Source organism: Larimichthys crocea, unplaced genomic scaffold, assembly GCF_000972845.2.
Source record: "Larimichthys crocea isolate SSNF unplaced genomic scaffold, L_crocea_2.0 scaffold196, whole genome shotgun sequence".
Classification (NCBI taxonomy): domain Eukaryota; kingdom Metazoa; phylum Chordata; class Actinopteri; family Sciaenidae; genus Larimichthys; species Larimichthys crocea.
The window spans coordinates 160,557-186,091 of record NW_020852647.1 but is presented as its reverse complement, the minus strand read 5'-3'; the positions used below and the strand labels follow the sequence as shown (position 1 = coordinate 186,091).

The window sequence follows — 25,535 nt, the reverse complement described above, 5'->3', positions numbered from 1 at the left end:
ACCAATGGGATCGAGAGCCACTTGTGGACTGGTGGGAGCGCTTGGTCTGCCAATGCCTGCCAGGTTGATTGCCATAACTCTGAACTCATACTCCAGACCTTCAGTCAGCCCAGTGACCTTGTGTTCCTTCATCCTCAAGGCGGTCGGGCTTGCCCTCTTCCACAACATACTGTTTCTCTCTTTGAACTCAACATGATAGCCTGAACGTAGCACCAAACACAGAAAAACAAAATCCACATTAAGCTCAGGTGCAACATGCATGTCATAGATATTGAGTAAAGTGCAACTAAGCAAAGAAAAATGTATGTAATATAATATAAGAGGAAATAAAATAGATGTTTGACAGTAGATAGGTCAAGTGTCCAAGCTAACGGCACCTGTGATGGGAGATCCTCCAGTCTTCCTGGGGTCACACCAGGCCAAATAAGCAGAGTCGTGGCGCATGCTCATGAGCTCAGGTGGAGGAGGAGCATCAGGAACGTCTGTAGAGAAACAGTGATACTGGACAGTAAGGAGAAGTTCAATTTTGAACATCCATCTTTTAAAATATATATAATATATGAGTCACTTACTGAATGGATGTTTAGCAACAATAGGATCAGACTTAAGTCCTTCTCCAACACCGTACTTGTTCTCAGCACAGACTCTGAAGATATACTCTGTGCCCTCATGGAGACCAGTTACCCTCATGGAGTTGGTCTCCACAGTGGAGGATACAGTCACCCACATGTTGGTGACAAAGTCTCTCTTTTCCAGGATATAGTTTGTGATCTCTGAGCCGCCATCATCCTTAGGAGCACCCCACTTCAGCGTGGCACCATCTGCAGTGACATCTTTGAACTTAACGGGTCCAACAGGGAGGCCAGGTTTACCCACCACCCTGAAAGGAAACAGAGGGATTAAAACCTTTAATTGTGATCTAAAAGGAAAACATTGTCATTCATCTTCATATTGTATTGCATTCTCTAGTACAGTTTAATTCCTACCTGATGAAAATGGTGGACTCCTTGGTTGCAGCACTGTTCCTCAGTGTTATGGTGTATTTGGAGGCATCACTCCTCTGGCAGTCCCTGATCAGGAGGGTGGTGGTGACTGGAGAGGACTCTACACACACTCTGCCTGTGTCTGTCAGGTCTTCATCATCTCCCTTCTTCCAGGAGACCTTGGGTGTAGGTTTGCCAATAATCGGGATCTTCAGACGGACGGTGCTACCCTCCTTAGCAATGTAGCACATGTTAGGCAGCTCCCTCAAGTCACAGCTGGGAGGAACTGAAGGGGGAAGGAGTCAATATTTTAAAACTCTACTTTGAACACTTGACATCATTTCTTGAATAGTTCTTTGTTGGTACATTTTTATAAAAGGTCACTTACTGATCTGGTCCTTAGCAACAAACTTGAGCTCCTTGGCAGAGCTCTCTCCTGTGTCATTCACAGCCTTGACTCTGTAGGTGTACTCTTTGTCCTCCACCAGGTCCTTAGCACTGTACTGCATGTTTTTAGATCTCATCAACTCCTTGTACTTGTCGTCACCATTGAGAACCTCCAGCACGTAGCAGATGATGCGGCTTCCACCATCGGTGAGGGGCTTCTTCCAGCTAAGAGTGCAAGAGTCCTTGGTAACCAGCAGGGTCTTGAAATCCATGACAGGCCCAGGCTCCTCTGGAAAAGTGAAAATGAGTGCAGTGAGTAAGATATTTGCAGAAACAAAAAAACAAAAGAAGGTCAGAATCTGTTATCAAACCCACCAGATGCTCTGACTGAGTCAGCTGTTTCACAACACTCTCCAGAACCAAGCTGGTTAACGGCGGACACTCTGAAGCAGTAAGACCGTCCAGCATCCAGGTCTGGCACATCGAATAATGTCTTGGTGCAATTGTTGGAGACAATAGACCAGGCCTTCCTCTCAGTGTCACGCTTCTCCACAATGTAGTGGGTGATTTCATAGCCACCATTAATCAGGGGAGCGTCCCAGTAGATGGAAGCAGCGTCCTTGGATGTTTCCTTCACCATTAGGTTGACTGGTGGTCCGGGGGTATCTGAAGAGACACAGCAGCACTTCAGTCAGTCTCTACAGAGTACAATCATCACAAACAAAATAAGATGAATGGGTTTGCTTCCTTCACTCACCAAAGACCTTGACAACGATGGTGTACATCTTCATGCCGGCCAAGCTGTCCAGACTCAGAATGTATTTGCCAGCATCATATCTGTTGACCTTCTCCACCATCACCATGGTGTCTGTGTTGGTGGATTTAATGACAATGCCCTGGCGGTCCTTGATGTTGGTGTTCATCTTTGCCCATGTGACTTTGGGAATAGGACGGCCCTTGATGGTGGCCTTCAGCCTCATGGTGGCACCAGCGTTCAGCTCCAGAACTTCCTTCAGCTCTGCACTCAGCTCTGCCTCAGGAGGAACTGCATAAACACACATAGAGCATAATTTCATTAGTGACAGTTTAAATAACTGAAAGATCCAGACTATATCTTGAATACCTTGTTATGTCTTGTTATGTTCCACTTACACTTAGTGTCATCTAATGTAATCAGACTTACCAATAATGTCCTTGGCAACATGCTTGCCAGGTACTTCAACTGCCTCTCCAAAGCCAACTTTGTTGACAGCAGTAATGCGGCACTGGTACTCTGACTTGTCGATGAGGTTCTGAATGATGTAGCTGGTCTCCTGGAGGTTCCTGGGGACATTGCAGCGGATCCAGTCAGTGGTGTCAGTCCTCTTGCACTCCACTAAGTATCCAATAATGGGGCTTCCACCATCATTGGCGGGAGCTGTCCAGGTGAGGCTGATGGTGCTGTGGGTGGTGTCTCTCACACTGGGATTCACCACGGGGCCAGGAGGAGCTGGGGAACAAAACATTGACCCAGGTTAGGTTACATACAGAGTCTTTCATCTCTGTGAGTAACAGTACATTAATTATGAAATATTTTCAAAGGTCATGAAACTCACTGATGGGATTCTGTGCTGTGGTGCCAGCAGAGGGCTCACTTGGTTTGCCAACCCCTGCCATGTTGATGGCACTGACTCTGAACTCATACTCGATTCCCTCTGTGAGGCCTGTCACATCCAGGCTCCTCTCTGTGATGGGCTTCCTGTTCATCTTGGTCCAACTGATCTCCTTGGTCTCTTTCTTTTCCAGCATGTAGCCCAGGATGGTGGATTTTCCATCATCTGCTGGCTCCTTCCAGCTCACAGTCATATGATCCTTAGTCACATTGGTGATAACTGGGGCCTCGCAAGGTCCAGGCACAGCTGAAAGTGCCAGAAGAATTCAGATTTTAGTTTATACATATTAAAAAGTAGTTTAAGTTTGAAATAAGCAACTATCTGTTGACACACTGATAACAAGCTTTATGTATGATGGTAGACGTTCTTCACTACCAGTGATCAATCAATCCAAAGAAAATGATCATCATAACTCACTGAATGGGTTCTTGGCGATGACAGGGGAAGTGGTGAGGGGATCTCCCACTCCCCATGTGTTCTCAGCACGGATTCTGAACTGGTACTCATGACCCTCGATCAGCTTCTCCACGTTGAGCTCATGGAGGTCACCCTTGATCTTGGCCGAGACCTGGGCCCAGTTGGCTCTGCTGGTTTCACGCTTGTCTACGATGTAGTTCTTAATGGGGGCACCACCGTCCTTCAGAGGAGCCTCCCAGGACACCTTGATACTGGTGGCGAACACCTCTACGTATTTGGCACTGGCAGGAGGGCCGGGCACGTCTGAGAAGACACAAAATAGTGGAATATTAGCCAAATGAGCATAGCATGTTGATTGGTGAAACTGTTTGAACATCATGCAGAACTGAATATGAATACAGTTTATAGACTGTGAAAACAGACATCCCAAAAGAAAAACCAAAAGCACTCACCCAGAACAATGACTTGGATTTCGGCGGTCTTGGAGCCGCTGGCATTTTCAGCCAAGATGGTGTAGGTTCCTGTGTGCTCCTTGGTGACATCTGTCATCTCCAGCTGGAAGTGATTCCTTTGCTGGGTGATGACCTGACCTTCACCTGACTTTAGGCTATCATCGCCTCTCTTCCAGGTCACTCTAGGCATGGGTTTACCAAGTACCTCAGCCTCCAGGAGAATTGTAGTTCCGGCCTTTACCTTCAAACCCTTCTGCATCCTGGCGTTAAGCTCCACCCTCGGAGGAACTATGTTTGTAAAGATGAGATAAAGCAGTGTTACGAGTGTTAGTAATACTGTAGTGTTGTTATTATAGTGACTGATTTATCAGCCTGGTGTCAAAGTGTCAATCAAAACCTCTCACCATTCTCGGCACAGACCAGGATAGGCTCTGTTGGCTCTGAAGGCTTGCTCAGGTTAACAGCAGTTTTGGCAATGACTCTGAACTGGTACTGAAGGTCTCTCTCCAGGCCAGTCACTGTATACTCTTCCCTTGGGACATTCTGGCTGCTGGTGTTGCAGCGTATCCAGGTATCTCCCGGCACCTGCATGGCCTCAACATAGTATCCAATGATCTTGCTGCCACCATCATTTTTGGGACGGGCCCACAACAGAGAGACAGAGTTCTTGGTGATGTCCAGGACCTCGGGTTTACCTGGAGTGTCTGTGACACAAACAGACAAATAAGCAAATGTAAGAAAACAGGATTGAATTCATAATATAAAGCTGTTAGGTAGGTGTTGTTTCCTCTGCAGCAAACTTACCAACAGGCGTTCTGGCTGTGACAAAGTCAGTCTTCTTGCTTGGTTTGCCCTGGCCAGCGCGGTTCATGGCGGACACTCTGAAGGTGTACTCCAGTCCCTCGATGAGGCCGGCACATGGGTACTCGGTGTTGCGAACAACGGTGTCATTGGCCTTCACCCACAGCAGGCTGTTCCTCTCCTTACGCTCTATGTAATAACCTGTGATGGGACTGCCACCATCGCTCTCGGGCTTATCCCAGGCCACAAACATACAGTCCTTGTTGGTCTTGTTGATGCGGCAGTTGAGGGGCTCACTAGGAACATCTGATGACAAGAAACAAACCAAATTAATATTGTCTGTAATAATAAAATCTACCAATTTTAGCTTACATCTCAAGCGAATCAAGGACTGCACTAGAAACATTAAACTCACCAAAGGGGAACTTGGCCACCATCCTGTCAGACTGAATGGCATCTGACACGCCAAAGCGGTTCTCAGCACGGATACGGAACACATACTCCTTCCCGGGGATGAGCTTTCCAAGTCTGCAACTTGTCTTCAAGCCGGAAGACGCAGCCGTCATCCAGTCACCTCGACTCACATCGCATTTTTCCACGATGTAGTTAGTGATGTTGCTGCCTCCATCCTCCAGAGGTTTGTTCCAGGACAGGGAGCAAGCATCAGCATCAATGTCACTGATCTCCACAGGGCCCTCGGGCGGACCAGGGATGTCTGAAACACAGAATAGTCATGTTTAAAAATAAACAATCTCCACAATGTCAAGTAACTTTGTCTCACAAAATCTTCAAGGTTCTTTAATTTTCTGACCTCTGATGACAACTTTCAGGGACTGGACCACCTTTGCAGAACTGTTTTCAGCCACCAGGCTGTACTCTCCACTGTCAGTCCTTGACACATCCTTGATAATCAGGACACACATGTTGCCAGACTGGTGCACGGCTAGACGGCTGGATGGGACCACCGCTTTCTCACCACGCATCCACTTGCAGGTTGGGGCAGGTTTTCCAGAAACCAGGGCTTCCACTCTGAGCTTGGCACCGGCTCTGGCACCGACTGTCTCAGGCATGACAATCTTTGGCTCTACTGCAGGTGAGAACATGAGAATTCATTAGAATGAAGAGATCTCGGGTTATCTAAGATAATAAATGGAGGACTGTCCTGCCCTGCTATAGAATAATGACTAAACTTCTTATTGAGCTCTTATTAATGGCTACTAGTTAGACATTAATGGCTACTACTTACACATCTGTTCCTTAATCTCGATCGGCTGTCGGGTCTCAGTGAACATGCTCATGCCCATAATGTTCTTAGCAGCGACTCTGAACTTGTACTTCTTGCCCTCCTTCAGGCCACTGATGCTGACTGATAAACCTTTCACAGTAGTGTAGGCGTTCCAGACTTCTTTTTCAGGTTCTGCTTCCTCTTCATCCTCTACCACTGGAGGTGGAGGTGGTGGTGGAGGAGCCTCCTCTCCCTCTGGAACCTGTGGCAAATTAAGGTTTTATTCACTGCATTCTTGTAGTACAATAATAACACAACATAAAAAAAACTGTTTGATCACATGACAAACCTCCACAGGTGCTGGAGGCTCTGGAGGAGGTTTGACCTCAATGTATTCAATCACGTAACCATCGATCTTGGCACCACCATCCCTTGCTGGTTTCACCCAGCCGACTGTGCAATTGTTCTTGGTGATCTCCAGAACCTCAATCTTCTCGCAAGGATCTGGCTTGCCTGGAAAAGGAAATCAGATGGCATGTGTTCAAATGTTTCAATAGAGTGATAAAAAAGAAAAGAATGAACGGAGCACAGCAGGCAACTGGAAATGATACGTACTGACAGGATCAGAGGCCAGGTAGGAAGTGGGTGACACTCTGGGAACTCCAGAGCCATACTCATTGACAGCTGTGACTCTGAAGTAGTAGTCAGTGCCTGGCATCAGTCCAGTGACTTTGAAGGGAATCTTATCCTTCTCAACTTGGCCCTTCACAGTTGCCCAAGTCTTGCGGTCAATCTCGCGCTTCTCAACAATGTAGTGTGTGACCTCACTGCCACCATCAACATCTGGAGGACTCCAGGACAGCATGGCTGATGTTTGTTTGATGTCGGTAGCCTCGAGATTCATCACAGGTCCCGGAGTGTCTGTCAGAGAAAACAGAACATGTTGGAGTTTTCTTCCTTCATGTTTGTGATTGTTAAGTATATAGTATTAAAAGAAAACCAGGACTCACCCAGAACCTTAACATTGACGAACACAGCCTTCTCCCCAGCAGCACTCTTCAGAGTCAGGCAGTATTTGCCAGAGTCGTCACGGGTGCTATCAGGGATGACCAGGAACGTCATGGTGTCAATGATGTCGACTTTTCCCTTTCTGACCACATTGTCGATGCCCATCCTCCTCCAAGTGACTGTAGGAGGTGGTCTACCTCTGATGGTGGCACACAGTCTGATGGGACAACCAGCTCTCACTGTTAATCCCTGCTTCAGGTTGGCATCCATGTCGATCTCTGGTGCCTCTGTTGGAACAAACAATGCAGGTGTCATCTTAATGTTACAGGTACAGATTGGCAAGTAATGTTAATTTCTAGTTCCTCCTTTATTTGTCTTGAGGCACTCTGATTAACCCATCTAGTTACCACATAAGCAATTGAAATTCAATAAAGCTCTTACCTAGAATCTCCCTGGGTATGACAGCACCCTCCAGGTCACATGGCAGGCTCATGCCCACTTGGTTCTGAGCTGACACTCTGAATTCATACACAAGCTTCTCATCCAGACTTGTGACTGTGAATTCGCACACGACCAGCTGAGCTGCCACATTGCACCTCTTCCAACCATCGTCTCCTTTCTTGGCGCTTCCCTGTGCCCTCATCTCCACCACATAGCCAATGATGGGAGCTCCACCATCTGATACAGGCTTGACCCAGCCGAGGGTGACTGTGGACTTGCTGCTATCCAGGACCTTCAAGTTGGTAGGAGGTGCAGGAGGCTCTGTAAGTAGACATAGGCATGTGTGAAGATGAAACCATAGATTTTCTAGTCTATAGTAAGGTACATTTGTTAACAAATAGATATTAAACAGAATAAAAACATTACTGGTTACATACCGACTGTGTCCTTGGCAGTGATTGCACGGGAAGCCTTGCTTGGGTTGCTGATGCCAATTTCATTGACAGCCTTTACTCTGTACTGGTAGTCATGGAGGGGCAGGAGTCCAGTGACGGTGAGACGAGTTCCAGGGATTGGATCTTTGTTGACAGGAGACCACCTAATGCCGTGCTCTTCAATCTTCTCCAACAGATAACCTGTGATTGGCTTTCCGCCATCTTTCTCTGGTTCTGACCACTCCACAGTCATCTCTTCTTTGGAAATCTTGGTGACCTGTGGTGCCTCAGGAGCATCAGGTACACTGAACTGGGTGCCAGCAACAACGGCCTCACTCTGGACTGCAGGGCCAGGGCCCATCTTATTCTCAGCACGAACTCTGAAGATATACTCATTGCCCTCAATAAGACGAGTAACTTTAGCTTTATTGGTGATGACAGCATTGGAGTGGACTGACCAGACTCCCCTCTTAGTCTCACATTTCTCAATAATGTAGTTGTATATATCGCAGCCACCATCATCCTCTGGGATTTCCCAGGCCAGATTGCACCTGTCGATGGTGACACCAGACACCTTGAGATCCCTGATGGGGCCAGGTCTATCCAGGACATTGACCTTAGCATGAGCAGAGCAGGTTCCTGCACCGTTGGAGGCAGTAACAACATATTTGCCACTGTCGGTACGCTTGGCACCTGTAAGCAGAAGCTTTGAGAAGTCAGCACCACTTTCAATCTGAAGTCTAGGGCTCTTCTTGATCTCTTCTGTGCTCTCATCTTTGGTCCATTTGACATTTGGCTGGGGTTTTCCCTTCACGGTTGCCTCAATAGGAATTGAGTCTCCTGCCTTGACCACGAGTGTTCCATCCAGTTTAATCTTGATTTCAGGTTCCACAAGCTGTTCCTTAACCAGTACTTCAGGTGTGGTCACCCAGTTGCTCTCACCTCCCTCATTCTTAGTCTGAACTCTGAACTGGTAGATCTGGTTTTCAATGCACCTGTCAGCCATGAAGTAAGTCTCCTTGATGGCACCCTTGTGAAGCCTCTCCCACTCCTCACCGTCCTTTGGTTTCTTCTCAACATGATAACCCAGGTTACGGCTACCACCGTCATAATCTGGCTTCTTCCACTTAAGGAAGCAGAAGGTCTTGCCGATCTCAGAAATGTGAAAGTCAATAGGCTCACCAGGCTTCTCAACGGGATCAACTGCCAGCACAGGTGTCTTGCTCTCAGTGGGTGGACCAGCACCAATCTTGTTCTCCGCACTGACACGGAAGAAGTACTCACAGCCCTCAGTCAGAGGGGCTTTTATCAGGCGCTTGGTGCAGTCATTGGAGACCACCGTCCATCCTCTCTGGCTAGGCTGACGGCACTCAATAATGTACTGAGTGATCTCAGTGCCTCCGTTGTCCTCAGGATTCTCCCAGGACACCATGCAGGATTTCTTGGTCACGTATGCTACTTTCAGGTTCTGGCAAGCTCCTGGAGTGTCCAGAACATTGACAATAATGGTGGCCTGTGCTTGTCCACTGCTGTTCTTAGCAACAATGGCATATTTACCATAGTCTGACCTGACTGCATCATTGATGACAAATTCACACAGAGGATAGTTGTTGTTAAACTCAGTGCGCTTGTCTCTAGTTAAGGCTCTGGCATCTTTGGTCCATGTGATCTCTGGGTCTGGTCTACCCTTCACCCTGGTAATTAAACTTATGATCTGGCCTGCCCTGACCGTCAGAGAGTCACGGCAAGACACATCAACAACAACCTCAGGGGGCACAAGAATGTCCTTTGCTATGACAGTTTCAGCCAGCTCCCTAGGTTCACTGTCTCCAACCTTGTTGGTGGCTCTGATGCGGAATCTGTACTCCATTCCTTCAAAGAGGCCTGGCACTCTGTAGGCACACATTTTGATGAGATCCTTGTTGATTCTGTCCCACTTGGCGGTTCCTGACTTTTGAGCCTCAACCACATAGCCCAGGATGGGACTGCCTCCATCTCTTGTTGGCTTCGTCCAGCAGATGTCAGCATAGGACTTGCTCCAGTCCTTCAGCTTAAGATTTCCAGGGGGTCCGGGTTTGGTGATGGCACGTGTTGCTTTGATAGGGTCAGAGTTGAGTGAAGGTTCACTGATTCCAGCAATGTTCTCAGCAAACACTCTGAACTCATAGCTGTTGCCCTCAAACAGGCCTGAAACTCTGTATCTGAGGTCCAGCACAGGAGTTTTGTTGACACGGATCCACTTTCCTGTCAATTCTCTGCGTTCAACCACGTAGCCACTAATGGGGCTGCCTCCATCATAGTCAGGCAGGGCCCATGACACTGTAACAGCATTCTCTGTGATATCAGAGCACTCTGGTGGGCCTGGTGGACCAGGGGGGTTAAACATGTGCTTGGCAATAGTGGGAGGACTCTCAAGCCCTGCACCAATACCAATCTTGTTCTCTGCACGGACACGGACGATGTACTCACGACCCTGCTCCAGCCTGGGCACCTTTGCCTTGGTGCTTGTGCCGCTGGAGCTAACAACAGACCAGGGCTCCCATGGCTTCTTCACATCCTTCTTTTCTACCACATAGTTGGTGACAGGTGTGCCACCGTCATCCTTGGGCGCCCTCCATTGGATCATCATATAATCAGGGGTGACCTCCAAGATGTTGACAGGTCCAATGGGTGGACCTGGAAGATCCAGTACAGTAACATGCAGGGCCACAGTCTTGCTACCTACAGGATTGGTCACAGTGAGGCCATACTCTCCAGTGTCTTCTCTCTTGCACTCAGGGATGCTAAGGACAGTGGAAGATCCAGCAGACTCAATGTGATAGCGGCCCTCAGATGCAATCTCCTTTCCATCAGTCATCCATTTAGCAGTAGGATCAGGGATGCCTGTCATCTTAGCTGGAAGGACGATAGTACCTCCAGCTTTGAGAATAAGACCCTCAATGAGCTTCACATCAACTTCAATGGTTGGTGGCACTGAAAGACAACAAAATAGCAATAATATTAGATGTTTTCAGAGTGCAGGAAAAACTTGTTATAGAAGACGTCTATAAGAATCATGTTTCCTACATGTCTTCTCTTGGCAGGTGACAGGGACACTGGTGTCAGGACGGCTAATACCAATGGCGTTTTGGGCCTTGACCCTGAAACGGTAAGTCTTGCCCTCCACAAGACCGGTAACGTGAGCGTAGTTGTCGCTGACCGTCTTGAAGGTTACCCAGTCAGTCTGGCCCTCTTCCTGGTGCTCCACGATGAAGCCAGTGATTTCACTTCCGCCTGTGCGGTCGGGCCATTCCCATGCCAGCCACACCTCTGTCTTTTCTGCATCAGTGTGGTGCAGGTTTTTTGGTGGGCCAGGAGGATCTAGAGGGGGGTCCGGGTAAAATCAATTTATTACTTCAAGTACTCACTTTAAGTAAAATTAGACAACATAATTTGGATTTTTACTCACACAGAGGGTCGACAGCCTTGATGGGTGTTTTGGTCGTCACATAGTTGCTCCTGCCAAACTGGTTCTCAGCAGCCACTCTGAACATGTACTGGATTCCTTCCATTAGGTACATGGCCATCAGACTAAGCTTCTTATTGGCTGCAGAGACGGGCACCCACTGCTCAGCAGCCACATCCTTCTTCTCCACAACATAGTGGGAGATGACGGCACCACCGTTGTCTTCTGGAGCCTTCCATTGCAGGTAGGCAGACTCGCTGGTGATCTCGGAAATCGTCAGGTCCCTGGGAGGAGTAGGCTTGTCTGTTGGAAACCAAAGTGTGTTAGAGTAAAATTTACAACAACCAAACCACTGCACATTAAACACCAAATTGTTTTATTCATGACTAACCAAATCACATATTTGCATTCGGATGTTTCACTTACTCAACACAAGCACAGCAACAGTTGCTGACTTCTTTCCAGCAGCATTCTCCGCAGTGATGGTGTAGTTTCCAGAGTCCAGACGCACTGACTTAGGGATGAAGACTTTGCTGCCGGTGGCGGTGACAGCGACAGTGATATGAGAAGGCATGTCACCATCATTCTTTTTCCAGCTGACGGTGGGTGTCGGTACACCCTTAATGGCGGCACTAAGGGTGATGTCAGTGCCGAGCATGGCCAGGTGGTCACGTGCCATGTTGGCGTCCAGCAGTAGCTCTGGCTCCTCTGTGAATGGACATGGGAAAACATTCCCTAATTTAGTATATCTCGAGAGCATAAAGCATACACTGGCCAAAACAAATAAACTAATAAACATGATTTTTGGAAATGTTTTAACATGGTGTCATATAGTTCATAAAATCTTACCCAGTCTGTCGTGGACTTTGATGGACTGTTTGACACGGGCTGGGTCAGATTTGCCGGCAGCATTCACAGTGAAGATCCTGAAGTCGTACTCTTGTCCGTCGTTCAGGCCTGTCACCACGTAGTGAAGGTCGGGACACTGCTCAGGAGTCTCATTGGCTGGAGTCCACTCCACAGCACCGGGCTTCTGGTACTCAACAAGGTAACCAAAGATTCTGCCTTTTCCATCGTGGCGGGGCATCTTCCACCTCAGGCTGACTGAGTCCTTTGTCTTATCGTAAGCCTCGGGGGTCACTGGAGGGCTGGGACGGACTGTGAGGAGAAAATATCAGAGAGGACGGTAAACCATGGAAAACGAGAATAATTTGTAAGATAAATGAATGTGAATGTAGAATATAATCTTCAAAGATAATAGAAATACAGCATGACTTTGTGTGACACTGACCGATGGGATCTTTGGCAAGGATGGGTTTGGAGGGCACACTAGGGTCTCCAGTTCCCAGCTCGTTCTCAGCCATCACCCTGAACTCGTATTCACAGCCCTCCACCAAGTCCTGGACTCTGTACTGAGTGGCTGGGTACAGCGGGTCTCTGGTGGCTCTGGACCACCTCTTGGCTGAGGGCTCCTTCTTTTCCAGGATGTAGTTGGTGATGGGCTTTCCACCATCACGAGGCCGGTTCCACAGAACCAGAGCATTGGTGGCGTAAACCTCTCTGACCGTTGGCATCTCAGGGGCCTCGGGCACTCCTGCAGAGGGGCCACAGTGGAAAAAAAAGGGTTATCATGGGTCTTTTTAGGATCCATTGTCAGTGCAGAAAGAAGTTTTACAGAAGGATATCAATTCAACTCTTTAATTTTCCTGAAATAAATTGAGAACTGAAACATGAGCAAAACATACTGAACAGATCTTTGGCTCTCATCTCCTCCGACTCCAGAGGGTCGCTGATGCCGTACATGTTCTCAGCAGAGACCCTCATGATGTACTCTCTGCCCTCTGTCAGCTTTGGAATCTGAAAGAAAAAAAATGAAAACATTTTAGACATTCCCTCCATTTGTGGGTCAGGTACATATTTTCTGGATTCCTCACTTTCTGGTTTTGGATGACAACTCTTTTGGACCCACCTTGCATGTGGTCTTGGTGTTGGCAGATGTAACTGTGGTCCATGTGTCTCTGTTGACGTCTCTCATCTCGATGATGTAATTGGAGACATCAACACCACCGCTGTCCAGAGGAGGTGCCCAAGAGATAACCATGTACTCCCTGTGTACCTCCTCAAAGACCACTGGGCCAACGGGAGGAGTCGGACGGTCTGCAGGGCCGGACAAGATAAATCTTTGATCAGTGGATCTGTTTCACACAACCAGTATGTAAATGGATGGCAGAATAACTTCTGATGTCCCATGGGGGGGTCTACTTTTAAACCTACTCTCAATTAAATCATTCACTTGATTGCTGAATCTTCATCTCTATTTCTGTCACTTTTTGCTGATGACACCAGCCTCAGCCTAAATTTTTCCACGCGTTCTGTTTACATACCGACAACTGTGATGTTGCAAACTCCCTTCCTGGATCCGGTACTGTTCTCTACCACCACTATATATTTGCCGCTGTGCTCACGCTCTGCCTTAATGAGGCCAAGCGACATGGTGGTCAGCGTGTTCTTGAACATAATGTGTTTGTCGGCCTTTAGCTCGTCGTCGTCACGGTACCATGAGATGGATGGAGAAGGTTTGCCGGTGTAGCGGCCCTGCAGCAGGCAGCTTTCACCCACACGAATGATGATCTTATCACGGAAGTCCAGCTCGATGGTTGGTGGTTCTGTAAGAAGATAAAATCATTTATTCTTTGTTTTATATCCCCATTAACTTCCACAAAGTGGTCCTGAGTCTTCCAATTTAAAATCAAATCTAAAGCTGTGATTTGATTGTTACGTTTTTATCTACCTCTGTCTTACCCTTTGCTGGTTTGTTTCTTGCAAATAAAAAAATCATTGAATATTTCTGAGGCTAATGTTAAACATTTGAAGTGTAAAAGTGTATTTTCATAGACAGAAAAAACTAATTAAAACATACAAAACAAAACTGGTCTTGTCAATAATGAGTCCTCACCCAGTTCGTCCTTGCAGGTGATTGGCTTGGTGGAGAATGACGGCTTGCCGGGGCCGACCTCATTGACAGCAATGACCCTGAACTCGTAGGTGTCACCCTCCCTCAGGCCATCAAAGGTGTACTTCCTCTCCATGAGCTTCTCCTTTGTCAATCTGGTATACTTGTCTTTGCCAATCATACGTGCCTCCAGGATGTAACTGGTGATCTCAGAACCGCCGTCAGACTTGGGCGCCTTCCAGGTGATGCTGATCAAATCCTTGGTGACCTTTGTGATCTCAAGCTCCTCAGGGCGCTCAGGTACACCTGAGGGGATCCAAAATACACAAAGATTAGGACAACTTTTAAAAGAAAGTCAAAATCAGACTTTAATAAAGACCTAAAACATTTAGAGACCAGTGGTCACCATATTTGTTGAAGTCAACTCACTCATTGGTTCCCTGATGATAACCTCTGCTGCGGTCGCAACAAAAGGTCCAATGCCGATAGCGTTCACTGCGGCTACTCTGAAGAAGTAGGACTTTCCAGTAGTGAGTCCCTGAGCCACGGCATTCTGCCTGCTGGCGGTGAAGGACACAGAGGTCCAGGCCTTACGCTCAGCCTCACGTTTCTCGATGACGTAGTTGCTGATGGGAGAACCACCGTCATTTTCAGGGAAGAACCAGTTGAGCTTGCAGGAGTCGATGCTCAGGTTCTCAGTGGTGAAGGGGATGCCAATGGGCCCAGGAACATCTGGGGAAGGACACAACCGGATTTTAATTAAAAACATAAAAATACTGAAGAATCTAAAGATGCTGTCTCATTTGGGCATGAACATGTATTTTACCCAGAACTTCCACAGTGATTGTCTTCTTCTTCTCTCCTCCAGTGTTTTTGGCAGTCAGCGTGTAGACGCCGAGGTGCCTCCTGATGCAGGGTTTAATGACCAGTGATGAACTGATGGCTGTGGTCTCTACTTTAGCCTCAGGAGGCAGTGCAGCTCCGTCTCTGCCCCAGGTGATCTCTGGGGCTGGCTGGCCCGACACGTAGGCGATGATACGAATCACACCACCAGCATGGACCACCATCCTCTCCTTTACTGAAGCATCCAGGTCGACTTCAGGAGCAACTGGAGGGGAAGAAAGTCAATGTCAAAGTCTGCTTATTGCAAACAAAGGAACGATGGTTGTAAATGTGTAACGATCTTAGACTCACTGATTCTGTCATTGACCTCCAGCACCTCTGGGACTTCTCCTGGCTCGCCGTTACCAGCAGAATTGAAGGCAGTCACTCTGAACTTGTACTTACCACCAGTCTTCAGACCAGTGATTACAAACCGGGTGCCACGGATTTCAATCTCCTTGGCCTAAAAACACAAATACAGAGTTTCTAAGGAGGCTCTTAAGCACACATCTCAAATGAAGTCCTCTGCCTAGATTGGTGATGATATAAAATAGTGATGGCTGACTTCCTCTCACCTTGACCCAGGCCTCTGTGCCTTCCTCCTTGTACTCCACCCAGTAGCCGATGATCTTGGAGCCTCCATCCTTCAGAGGAGGGATCCATTCCAGGTCCACTGTAGACTTTGTCCAGTCAGAAACCTTCGGGGTTGGGGGAGAGGGTGGAGCTAAAGGATGGGAGAGACTGGTGGTTAACATCTTGCTCTATGGATTTAAATCCATAATTTGGTTGATTTCAGTGGAGAACTTACAGATGGGGTCTCTGGCAAAGATGGGGTCTGTGGGAGGGCTTGAAAGTCCAGGTCCAGCGGCATTGATGGCGGAGACTCTGAACAGGTACTGAGAGCCCTCGATGAGTCCACTCACTACGAAAGACTCGCCCATGCCCATGGGACGGATTGGGTCACGGGTGACACGTGTCCAGCGTTTACCTGTTGTCTCCTTACGTTCTAGCCAGTAGCCGGTGATTGGGCTGCCACCATCATCTTCGGGCTCTTCCCAGTTAAGAGTCATGGCGTCCATGGTGATGTTGGTGACTGTTGGCTTCTCGCACTGCCCGGGGACCTCTGCATTAAGGATTGAAGGTTATTCAACATACTTGTCTTGGTAAGCACTGCCCTAAATACTGGAACTCAGTATTAATGTGTAATTTGTCATTTGACTTACTGAAGAGGTCCCGGGCGACTTCGGGCTCACTGTCTAGTGGCTCTCCAACTCCATATTTGTTTTGGGCCATGATGCGGAACACATACTCATGTCCTGCCATCAGGCTCTCCACCGTCCAGATACGCTCTTTGGGCTCATTGGTGACAGGCACCCAGGTCTTCCTGTTGGCCACACGCCTCCAGATGACATAGTTTGTGACCTTGGAGCCACCGTCGTCCTTTGGTGGAAGCCAGGACAGTGTGATCCTCTCAGATCCGATCTCCTCAAACTTAATGGGAGCAGAAGGAGGACCAGGTCGCCCTGAATAACAAAAACAAGGTTAGACGTCAGACAGAGGTTGTTGGGATGTTAAGAGTTTAAACAGATGTGTTTTTCAGCCCTTGTAGTTTGTCGTCCTGTTACTGTTCGTACCGAGAACATTGAGCCTCATCTCCTTGGAGGCCTTGCCAAAGCTGTTGGAGGCCACCAGAGTGTACAGGCCAGTGTCGGGACGTTTGCCCTGCTGGATGAGGAGCGTGCAGCTGTCGTCAGACACAATCTTGTTGATGTGCTCGTCGTACTGAACCTCCACCTTGTCATCAGACTTGTGGGGTGGAGCTTTGTACCAGGTGAGTGTGGGGAATGGACAGCCGCGGATCGTGGCCACAATGCTGATGTCTGAGCCCTGCTCAGCCTCCATGAACTCCTTCAGCTCAATAGATGGAGCACCTGAAATGAGATTATGGCAAATATTGTAAAATAGACATTAATCAAATTTGCAGATTAAATGTATGCTTTCTTTATGATTAGGACAAATTGTGACTTTGGGCTGTCCTGGTCTTACAGCTCTGGTCCTGAATGATGATGGGTCCGACTGTGGATGAAGGTCGGCTGGCTCCAGCATCGTTGTGCGCCATCACTCTGAACTCATACTCTTCTCCCTCGGTCAGGTCCTCCACCTTGAATCTGGTGGTGTCCACATCTCTCCTGTTACATCTGAAGGTCACAGAGAAGAAAACATTCAAACAACATCAACAAAATAAAACCTTGAAACTGTTTCCGATCCACCAGACCTGAATAGACTGAATACAATTTGGACCTAGCCTGACTTGGTTTCCAGGTCTCAATTAGTAGGAACCAAGTGGAACCATGTAGACTTCTCAGATGATGGTTTACCTCCTCCAGGCATCCTTCTGGCCGCTGGCATCCCAGCAGAGCAGATCAACACTGTAGTGGGTGACAGGTGCACCGCCGTCATTCTTTGGAGCCTTCCAAGTCAAAGTCACGGTGCCCTTCCTCACGTTCGCGATCTTCAACCTCGTTGGAGGATCAGGAGGATCTGCACACAGTTCGCCATAATTTTGTCAAATTCATGATAACAGGATGATTATCTGTTTTCCAAGAGAGTCAGATTTTTCTTCTAAACATATAATTTGATCATTTGAAGTTCAGGTTCAGTACAAGATGTGGTTTTATCAGCAGTTTAATGGAGTCAGATTGTAAAATCTCTTTGATTTGTTTTAAATAAGGGGTTGATGTATATGTGACAGTGTCAGCTACATATATATTTATATATCATTCGCAACACAGAAATTAAAGAATCCTGTCAAATGCATATTTTAGTGTTTGCTATGATAAAAATATGAGCGCAGACGTACGGATTGGATCTCTGGCTTTGATTCCTTCGGTGGTCTCTACGACCGGCCCAAACCCAAAGCGGTTCTCAGCCCGGATACGGAAGATGTAGTCCTGGCCATTGATCAGGTCTGCAACCACCAGAGACTGAGCAGCACAGGCTGGGTTGACCTTGAAGAAAAGATCAGACTTTACATTATTATTCTGCTCAGACAGTGACATCAATGGTGAAAGCTGCAGGTCTGCAGTCGTACCTTAGTCCAGGCTTTGCCCTGCACTGCCTTTTCCTCAATGAAGTAGCTCTTCACTCTTTCGCCTCCGTCGCACTCTGGAGGTTTCCATGTCAGTCTGCAGGTTCCCCTCGTCACATCACTGACCTTAAAGTCTCTTGGAGGTCCGGGCAGGTCTGTGGATCCACAAAGCAATAAATTACAACACACCACCAGAGGACCATCAGGGAGCATGTGACAAAATCTTTAAATCTTTACATACCGAGCACGGTGACTCTGACTTTCACCACCTTGTGTCCAGCGGGGCTCTCTGCGTTGATGATGTAACGGCCGCTATGGTTCATTTTGCACTCTGGGATCACGACCACTGAGGTTGTGTCAGTGGAGTGGACCTGAAGACCAGAATGATTTTATATATTTGAAGGTATTTCACAGTTTGTCCACAGCTCTTGAAAAGCTTAATGTTAATCACGTTTAAAAAATACGACAGTCACACAGACACAGTCTGAGCGGTCTGACCTCAGAGTCGATGGGCAGTGTGTGGAGTTCGTTCTTCTTCTCAGTCTCAGCAGTTCCATCGAACGTCCAGGTGACTTTAGGAACGGGTCGCCCAGTGATGGTGGCGAGGATTTTGATGGTCGTTCCAGCTCTGCAGTTCAGCAGGTCTTGAGCACTCACGTCCAGAGTCACTGTCGGCTCAACTAGAGAACAAACACAAAAATAATATTTATTCATATTTAGGTAAACTTGTTAAACTTGAACTAAAAATCATCAACAGGATGAGTAACTTTCCCCTGAGCAGGTCTGAGATCTGATGTGTGGTACTTACTCAGGATGTCCTGAACCAAGATGTCCCCTGTCCTGGCGGGCTCTGAGTTTCCAGCGGCGTTCACAGCATAGATCCTGAACTTACACTTCTTGCCCTCCTTCAGGTCGGGCACAGTGATTACAGTGGATGGGTGAAGCTTGTCAGCAGGGTTCACCCTCCTCCAGTCAGGAGAGCCTTCCTCATGGACCTCAATGATGTAACCCTTGATGGGGCTGCCACCATCTTTGTCTGGCGGGCTCCAGGTAAGCGTGATGCTGTTCTTGGTCTTGTCTTTAACCTCGGGAGCTCCAGGTGGGCTAGGAGGGTCTAAGAGAGGAGAAGACAGAGGTTAAGGGTCTTTCAGCATTTTACTCTGTATCATCTCTAAACTCCATGATCTAGACCAGCAATGATGAAAAGTGTTTCTGAGGCTGTAGAGAGTTTAAACTCACTGTATGGATCCTCAGCAAAGCGGCACTCGGAGGACTCGCTGGGCGGTCCGACTCCTGCAGCGTTGCAGGCTGCAATCCTGAACTGGTACTCGGTTCCTTCGATGAGCCTGAGCACTGTGTACTGCAGACCCTTCACGGCGGGTTTGGTGACCGGTGCTCGGTTGACACGACCCCAGTACACAGCGCCACGCTCTCTCTTCTCTAGCCAGTATCCCTGGATGGTGGAGCCTCCATTGTCCAGAGGAGGATCCCAGGTCAGGGTCATGGTGGTTGCTGTGGCTGCAATGATTTTGGGGTTGCGTGGAGGTCCAGGGAGGCCGAATGGATCCCTGAGCTCGACTTTCTCTGAATCACAGCCGTCACTGACACCATACTTGTTTTGAGCTTTGATTCTGAACTGGTAGGTACCGTTCATGTCCAGTTTGTAGACCTGAAGGAGAACAGGACATTTAGCATGTCCAACATGTATAACTTGGATCTTTACAACAGAGAGACATGCTGCAAATGGCCTAGGTCTGGATACTGACCCCGTATCTCCTGTCGATGAGGTTGATGGTCAGAACTTCAAAGTCGGACTTCTTCTTGCTGGCATCTCTGCGCTCCACAATGTAGTTGGTGATTTCGCTGCCTCCGTTGTCCTCTGGGGCCTCCCAGGTCAGGTAGCACGAGTCTGCCTTGATGTCTGAGACCACAATATTCCTCGGAGGAAGTGGGCGGTCTGGAATTGCAGCGTTGGGTAAATGCAATGATCAATATGTAGAGAAATGTTTAAAGAAATTTAAGTTTTATTAGGCTCTATGAGACATCAAAAACAATGGAAACTAAACCTGACATGGATGATTACTCATTTGAGATTTTGTTCTTACCAAGGATCTCGACTCGGATGACATGTTGAGCTTTGCCATAGCAGTTTTCAGCCAGCAGCTTGTAGTTGCCCTTATCCTGCCTGATGGTTTCAGGGATGGCAATCTTAGTCTTGATTGTCGTCCGGTTCACCTGAAGACGAGAAAGCAAAAGATACATAAAGTAATTTATACAACACAATATCATTAACAAAGGCATAACTTTCAAGCTCTCCAACAATGTTCTTCACAAACTTTAAACTTTAAACAGACTGACTTCATCAAAAAAATAAATCAAATCAATCCTATAGAAAACTTTGACTTTTCACAGCACTCGGGTCTTTTTGAGACATTCTCACCTCCTCAGTCTCCATCGTCATCTTCTCTTCATCAGGCTTCTCGATTACAACGTCATCCTTCAACCATTGGAGGGTCGGCAGAGGAAGTCCCTTCACCTCTGCCGGGATGTCAATGGCAGAGCCTTTCTTCACAATAATGGCATTGCTCTTAAAGAACTTCAGGATGGTAATAACTGGAGAAACTGTGGACAAACAAACATTTGTCAGTGTTTGGCTCTTTGACTCAATCAAAACTTTCGATATTGACCAGATTTTAATAGTGACATTTGTACTTTCATCGTCCTGGATCGTGGCGGTGATGGGCTTCGAGCGATCTCCTTCTCCAACCTCATTCATTGCAAAAACGCGGAACTCGTACTCCTGATTCTCAGACAGGTTCTCAATGGTCCCGCAACACTCTGTGAAGATCTTGCGGTTTGCTACGTCATACTCAGTGCTGTCGGACCTCATCTTCTCAACATAATAGCCACTGATGGGACTGCCTCCATCCGTACAAGGTGGCTGCCAAGCCAGGGTGATGGTGCTCTTGCTTCTGTCGGTATAGTGCAGCTTTTCTGGAGCAGATGGAGTACCTGGAGCATTATGGAGGAGTTCGGTCAATGTTTGACAATTGTTTCAACAACACTACGATTTACACAATATTTTTTGTCACCTGATATCCAAATTTGGTCAGATTTTGGAAATTACCTTTGGGGTCCTCGGCCAGGATGGGTCCGAGGTCGGCTGGAGCTCCATCACCAAACTTGTTTCTGGCAACAACCCTGAAGTCATACTCCTCACCAGCCAGTAGGCCCTGAATGTCACACTTGCAGGACGCTGTCTCAATGGGCTGGCGGAAAAGTTTCATCTTGGCGTCTTTCCTCAGCACCTCGTAGCCGATTACATCACTGCCACCATTATCCACGGGGTCAGACCAGGTGAGGGTGATGTTCTTCTTGGTCACCATCACCGTCTTCAGGTCAACCACTGGTCCGGGGACGTCTAAGGAAACACAAGCAAGTAAGATGTCAGCTGTTGGTACCTGGTTATTTAGTAGTACATTGGATTTTTTTTTTCAAAAATCACAAAACTGAACAGTCCCAACAAGCTTGTCTGAAGGAGATCCACTGGATTTTTCTGTGACACCATCATGTGTATTCATTTAACACTGACCCATAACATCCACTCTGGTCTCTGCGGTCTTGGTGCCAACGCTGTTGGTGCCGGTGATCTGGTACTTTCCGTGATCCGCTCTCACAGCCGTCTTGATGAACAAAGCGCTGTTCTTGCCCTCTGTCTCAACGATCATCCGCTCCTTGTCAATTTCGGCTTCATCTTTGGCCCATTTCACTTCAGGCTGAGGTCGGCCAGTCACCACGGCAGGAAGCTTAAGTGGTTCACCGGCCTTGATAATGACGCCATTCCTCACGGAAGAATCAAAGTCCACAGCGGGAGTTTCTAAATGACACAGAGTCACAAGTCAGAAGTGTAATAAAGTTCTAAAAACTATAATTTTTGCAATGACAATAACGGATAAAATAATTTGAGGTGAAGTAAGGTCTCATTTTTCTTTGTCTGATAACAAAACTATCTGTACCCTGAGGCTCTGTGACAGTGACCGGTTCAGTCACACCAGGAGCTCCAAGACCTGCGTCATTGACGGCCATGACACGGATGTAATAATCTGCTCCCTCGGTCAGACCAGTCACAGTGTACGTCAGCTCTTTGCACCTGTGCTCTGTGCTGCGAGACCAGTCCTTCTCTCCAACCAAAACCTACGACCAGAAAATAAGGTCCAGGTCAAAGATGTGACAAAGAAGAGACATCAGTTCATGGAATTGCGTCCGGTTCCTTCTTGTACCTTCTCAACATGGTATCCTGAGATGTCTCCTCCGCCGTTGTACAGAGGAGGCTTCCAGGCCACGATGACGAAGTCCTTCCCAGTGTCCACAACCCATGGAGTGGGAGGGCCAGCAGGCACTGCATGAGGGGGGCGGGGCACAGAGACTTATTCATTGACTCAACAGAACAATGGTTGACCTCTCTTGACAACTTTAATAAGAGTACAAAACTTACGGATGGCATCCATGGCAATGGTGCGGTCGGAGGGCTCGCTGAAGGGCCCAGGCCCGGCCAAGTTTTCGGCACACACTCTGAAGATGTAAGTAAGACCCTCATGCAGGCCGGTGATCTTCACCCCCAGAGAGTTCAGGAGGGCCCGGTTGACTCGGGTCCAGTATTTGCTGTTCACCTCCTTCCTCTCGATCCAGTAGCCCAGGATTGGGCTGCCATTATCCTTAGGTTCATGCCAGGAGATGTGGGCGCTGCTCGCCGTCACCTCGTGGACTCGGGGGGTGTTGGGCGCATCGGGAGGATCTGAAGGAGGACGAGAAAAGGTGAGTATTTATATTTTGGGTTAAAACAATCATTTATTTGTTGATTTATAATCTTAATATTTAGAATAATATATTTTCATTCATTTAACTTTTTATTTTCTGCTCTTTACGTACCAAACTGGTTCTTGGCGACCAGAGGTTCGGAGATACATGCCGGTCCGCAGCCAAACTTGTTCTCTGCGGTGACTCTGAAGATGTACTCCTTCCCTTCAATGAGTTTGGTGATGGGGCAGCTGGTGCCCTTCAGAGTGGAGGTAATGGTGATCCAGCCAACCTCATCGTTCTTGTTGTCCTTCTTCTCCAGGATGTAGTTCAGGATCTCACTGCCACCATCATCCTCCGGAGGCTCCCAGTTACAAATAACCGAGGTGTTCCTGATCTCATCAAAGGTGAAGTTGATTGGAGCACGGGGTTTGTCTGCGGCAGAACAGGGTGAGGATTAATGGGTAGATTTTGTATCTTATGTTTCATGTAAATAAGGACTATGAGTAGATCATGTCATCTGCGGGTGCGGTTATAAAAAATACATCTTTCTGCCTCACCAAGGACATTGACATTGCAGGAGGCGGAGGCAACACCATGAGTGTTCTCCACCTGGATGGTGAAGTTGCCATGGTCAGCTCTGACGGCGTCACGTATCATCACCACAGACTGACCCTTCTTGGTCTGATCCAGACCCAGACGCTCACGAAGTGGAGTCACAAATTCCTCCTCTGGTTCAGGAACCTGAAGGTAACAAAGGAATAAGTTAATTCCTTAAGAAATATTGAGAAATGTTTAAAAACATTCAGGACTCTCTGAGGACACAAACCTTGGCCTTGGTCTTCTTCTTCCTTACAATAGGGACCACAGTTTTGGCTGGCTCTTTGGTGACATCCTCGTTGTTCCTCAGCCAGGTGACCTTGGGATACGGTGAACCGGAGATGTAGGCATCAATTCGGATCTCCTCACCCTTCTTAATGCACAGACCAGACTGCACGCGGGCGTGGAGGGTGACCTTTGGTTTATCTGTGAATGAAAGAGTTATAAAATTTAGGAAATTAAAAGTTTAAAGCCAAAAACATTTCCCTGGGAAAATAAATGACTTTTGAAGTGTGTGTAGTTTTTCATACCGACTGGGTCTGCAGCCTTGATGAGCTGTGTGCTGCGGGATGGCTCACTGACTCCGGCAGCATTCTCAGCTCGGACCCTGAACTGGTACTCCATGTCCTCCTTCAGGCCTGTTACCACGTAGGAGAAACCAGGTACGAGGCTTGGGGTGACTTTCTCATAGTTGTCGCCGTCCTTCTCGATCTTCTCCACAATGTAGCCCTGGATGGGACAGCCGCCATCGTTGTCGGGAGCCTTCCATGTGACCGTGATGGACTTGGATGTTGGATCCTGAGCCTCCACCTGGATGGGTGGGTCTGGTTTCTCTGTGGAGTCAACAGTAATAACTGAGCTGTCTCTGCGGCCAAGACCATCAGAGTTAACATAATCCTCGAGTGATACCTTTTATAATCTGCTAACATCAGAATGCTAACATGCTAATAACAAGATGAAAACAAGACTCACGTTTGATTTCCTCTATGATGACTGGGTTGCGAAGCTCCAGATATTCTCCAGAGCCAACCTTGTTGACAGCCTTCACTCTGAAGTAGTACTCGCAGTTCATGTAGAGGTCTTTGACGGTGTAGGTCAGGACGTTCTCTCCTGACAAGACGGGCATGTATGTCTTCTTGGAGGCCTCGCGGCGCTCTAGGGTGTAGCTGACAATCGGGGTGCCACCGTCATCCTCTGGGGCTTCCCAGCTGATCTTGCAGGAGTTCTTGGTGGCGTCACTGGAGGTGATGTCTTTGCACTGACCAGGGAGTCCTGGGTTCAAGAAAGAAGCAAAACTGCTGTTGTGACTGCTGCTTGTCTTTTTCTCATGAAAAACATTCAGAAAGAATTACCGTATTTTCCGCACTATAAGGTGCACCTAAAAGCCTTCAATTTTCTCAAAAGCCGACAGTGCGCCTTATAATTGGATCAATATTGTCTAATCATGGCTACCGTAGTCAGGGGGCGTTGCCGAAGTAACCATGTCGGAGCAATGGACCAATCTGCTCAATGAGGCATCTATGAGCAGATATGTCTATGGAAGTAACAGCAGTAAGAACGGGAAAGAGGAATTCCAGTCCAACACAATTTGTGTCGCGAAAATACTACGTCACTGACATTACCTCGGGAAAAATAATAAAACAGCTGTTTATTCATTTTGGGAGTGAACGGAGTTGTCAGAATGCTGGTTTGTATTCTATTAATAAAGTTTGACGGACTTATCTGACTGTTTTGTTGACATTCTCTTTAGCGCAGCTCCATCTAGTGGATGCATAACGCAACCCCAGCCACTACTGTAGCTTCTATTCTATGCGCCTTATAATGCGGTGCGCCCTATATATAAAAACAGTTTTAAAATAGGCCATTCATTCAAGGTGCGCCTTATAGTGCGAAAAAATACGGTAATAGCAGTGATTCTGGAAAATACTGTGGTCCCCCAGGTCAAGAAAATTATCTAAGATGGATATGGA

At 47.6% G+C, this 25,535-nt stretch overlaps 1 protein-coding gene across 1 annotated transcript in view; it reads right to left on the bottom strand.

The window, feature by feature from the left end:
• Nucleotides 1-25,535, bottom strand: part of LOC104931749 (titin) — a 157,861-nt gene that overhangs the window by 44,677 nt on the left and 87,649 nt on the right. The window contains exons 145-203 of the mRNA XM_027275733.1: nt 24,538-24,837; nt 24,096-24,398; nt 23,795-23,991; nt 23,526-23,709; nt 23,098-23,400; nt 22,664-22,963; nt 22,449-22,567; nt 22,185-22,362; nt 21,761-22,045; nt 21,296-21,589; nt 20,881-21,180; nt 20,609-20,790; nt 20,274-20,403; nt 19,935-20,125; nt 19,408-19,837; nt 18,977-19,282; nt 18,667-18,848; nt 18,410-18,539; nt 18,172-18,323; nt 17,941-18,088; nt 17,459-17,621; nt 17,127-17,278; nt 16,715-17,011; nt 16,304-16,603; nt 15,889-16,203; nt 15,656-15,804; nt 15,393-15,543; nt 15,025-15,306; nt 14,628-14,930; nt 14,202-14,504; nt 13,630-13,911; nt 13,215-13,402; nt 12,991-13,102; nt 12,537-12,839; nt 12,095-12,403; nt 11,672-11,953; nt 11,249-11,548; nt 10,867-11,160; nt 7,804-10,773; nt 7,367-7,687; nt 6,928-7,212; nt 6,533-6,838; nt 6,267-6,430; nt 5,939-6,179; nt 5,504-5,779; nt 5,108-5,407; nt 4,696-4,998; nt 4,296-4,595; nt 3,892-4,179; nt 3,440-3,742; nt 2,966-3,268; nt 2,554-2,859; nt 2,128-2,415; nt 1,746-2,036; nt 1,372-1,659; nt 987-1,269; nt 573-880; nt 378-482; nt 3-200 (exon numbers count right to left, since the gene is read on the bottom strand). Of these exons, the coding sequence (XP_027131534.1) occupies nt 3-200; nt 378-482; nt 573-880; nt 987-1,269; nt 1,372-1,659; nt 1,746-2,036; nt 2,128-2,415; nt 2,554-2,859; nt 2,966-3,268; nt 3,440-3,742; nt 3,892-4,179; nt 4,296-4,595; nt 4,696-4,998; nt 5,108-5,407; nt 5,504-5,779; nt 5,939-6,179; nt 6,267-6,430; nt 6,533-6,838; nt 6,928-7,212; nt 7,367-7,687; nt 7,804-10,773; nt 10,867-11,160; nt 11,249-11,548; nt 11,672-11,953; nt 12,095-12,403; nt 12,537-12,839; nt 12,991-13,102; nt 13,215-13,402; nt 13,630-13,911; nt 14,202-14,504; nt 14,628-14,930; nt 15,025-15,306; nt 15,393-15,543; nt 15,656-15,804; nt 15,889-16,203; nt 16,304-16,603; nt 16,715-17,011; nt 17,127-17,278; nt 17,459-17,621; nt 17,941-18,088; nt 18,172-18,323; nt 18,410-18,539; nt 18,667-18,848; nt 18,977-19,282; nt 19,408-19,837; nt 19,935-20,125; nt 20,274-20,403; nt 20,609-20,790; nt 20,881-21,180; nt 21,296-21,589; nt 21,761-22,045; nt 22,185-22,362; nt 22,449-22,567; nt 22,664-22,963; nt 23,098-23,400; nt 23,526-23,709; nt 23,795-23,991; nt 24,096-24,398; nt 24,538-24,837 (17,526 nt within the window). The remainder of the gene's footprint in view (nt 1-2; nt 201-377; nt 483-572; nt 881-986; nt 1,270-1,371; nt 1,660-1,745; nt 2,037-2,127; nt 2,416-2,553; nt 2,860-2,965; nt 3,269-3,439; nt 3,743-3,891; nt 4,180-4,295; nt 4,596-4,695; nt 4,999-5,107; nt 5,408-5,503; nt 5,780-5,938; nt 6,180-6,266; nt 6,431-6,532; nt 6,839-6,927; nt 7,213-7,366; nt 7,688-7,803; nt 10,774-10,866; nt 11,161-11,248; nt 11,549-11,671; nt 11,954-12,094; nt 12,404-12,536; nt 12,840-12,990; nt 13,103-13,214; nt 13,403-13,629; nt 13,912-14,201; nt 14,505-14,627; nt 14,931-15,024; nt 15,307-15,392; nt 15,544-15,655; nt 15,805-15,888; nt 16,204-16,303; nt 16,604-16,714; nt 17,012-17,126; nt 17,279-17,458; nt 17,622-17,940; nt 18,089-18,171; nt 18,324-18,409; nt 18,540-18,666; nt 18,849-18,976; nt 19,283-19,407; nt 19,838-19,934; nt 20,126-20,273; nt 20,404-20,608; nt 20,791-20,880; nt 21,181-21,295; nt 21,590-21,760; nt 22,046-22,184; nt 22,363-22,448; nt 22,568-22,663; nt 22,964-23,097; nt 23,401-23,525; nt 23,710-23,794; nt 23,992-24,095; nt 24,399-24,537; nt 24,838-25,535) is intronic.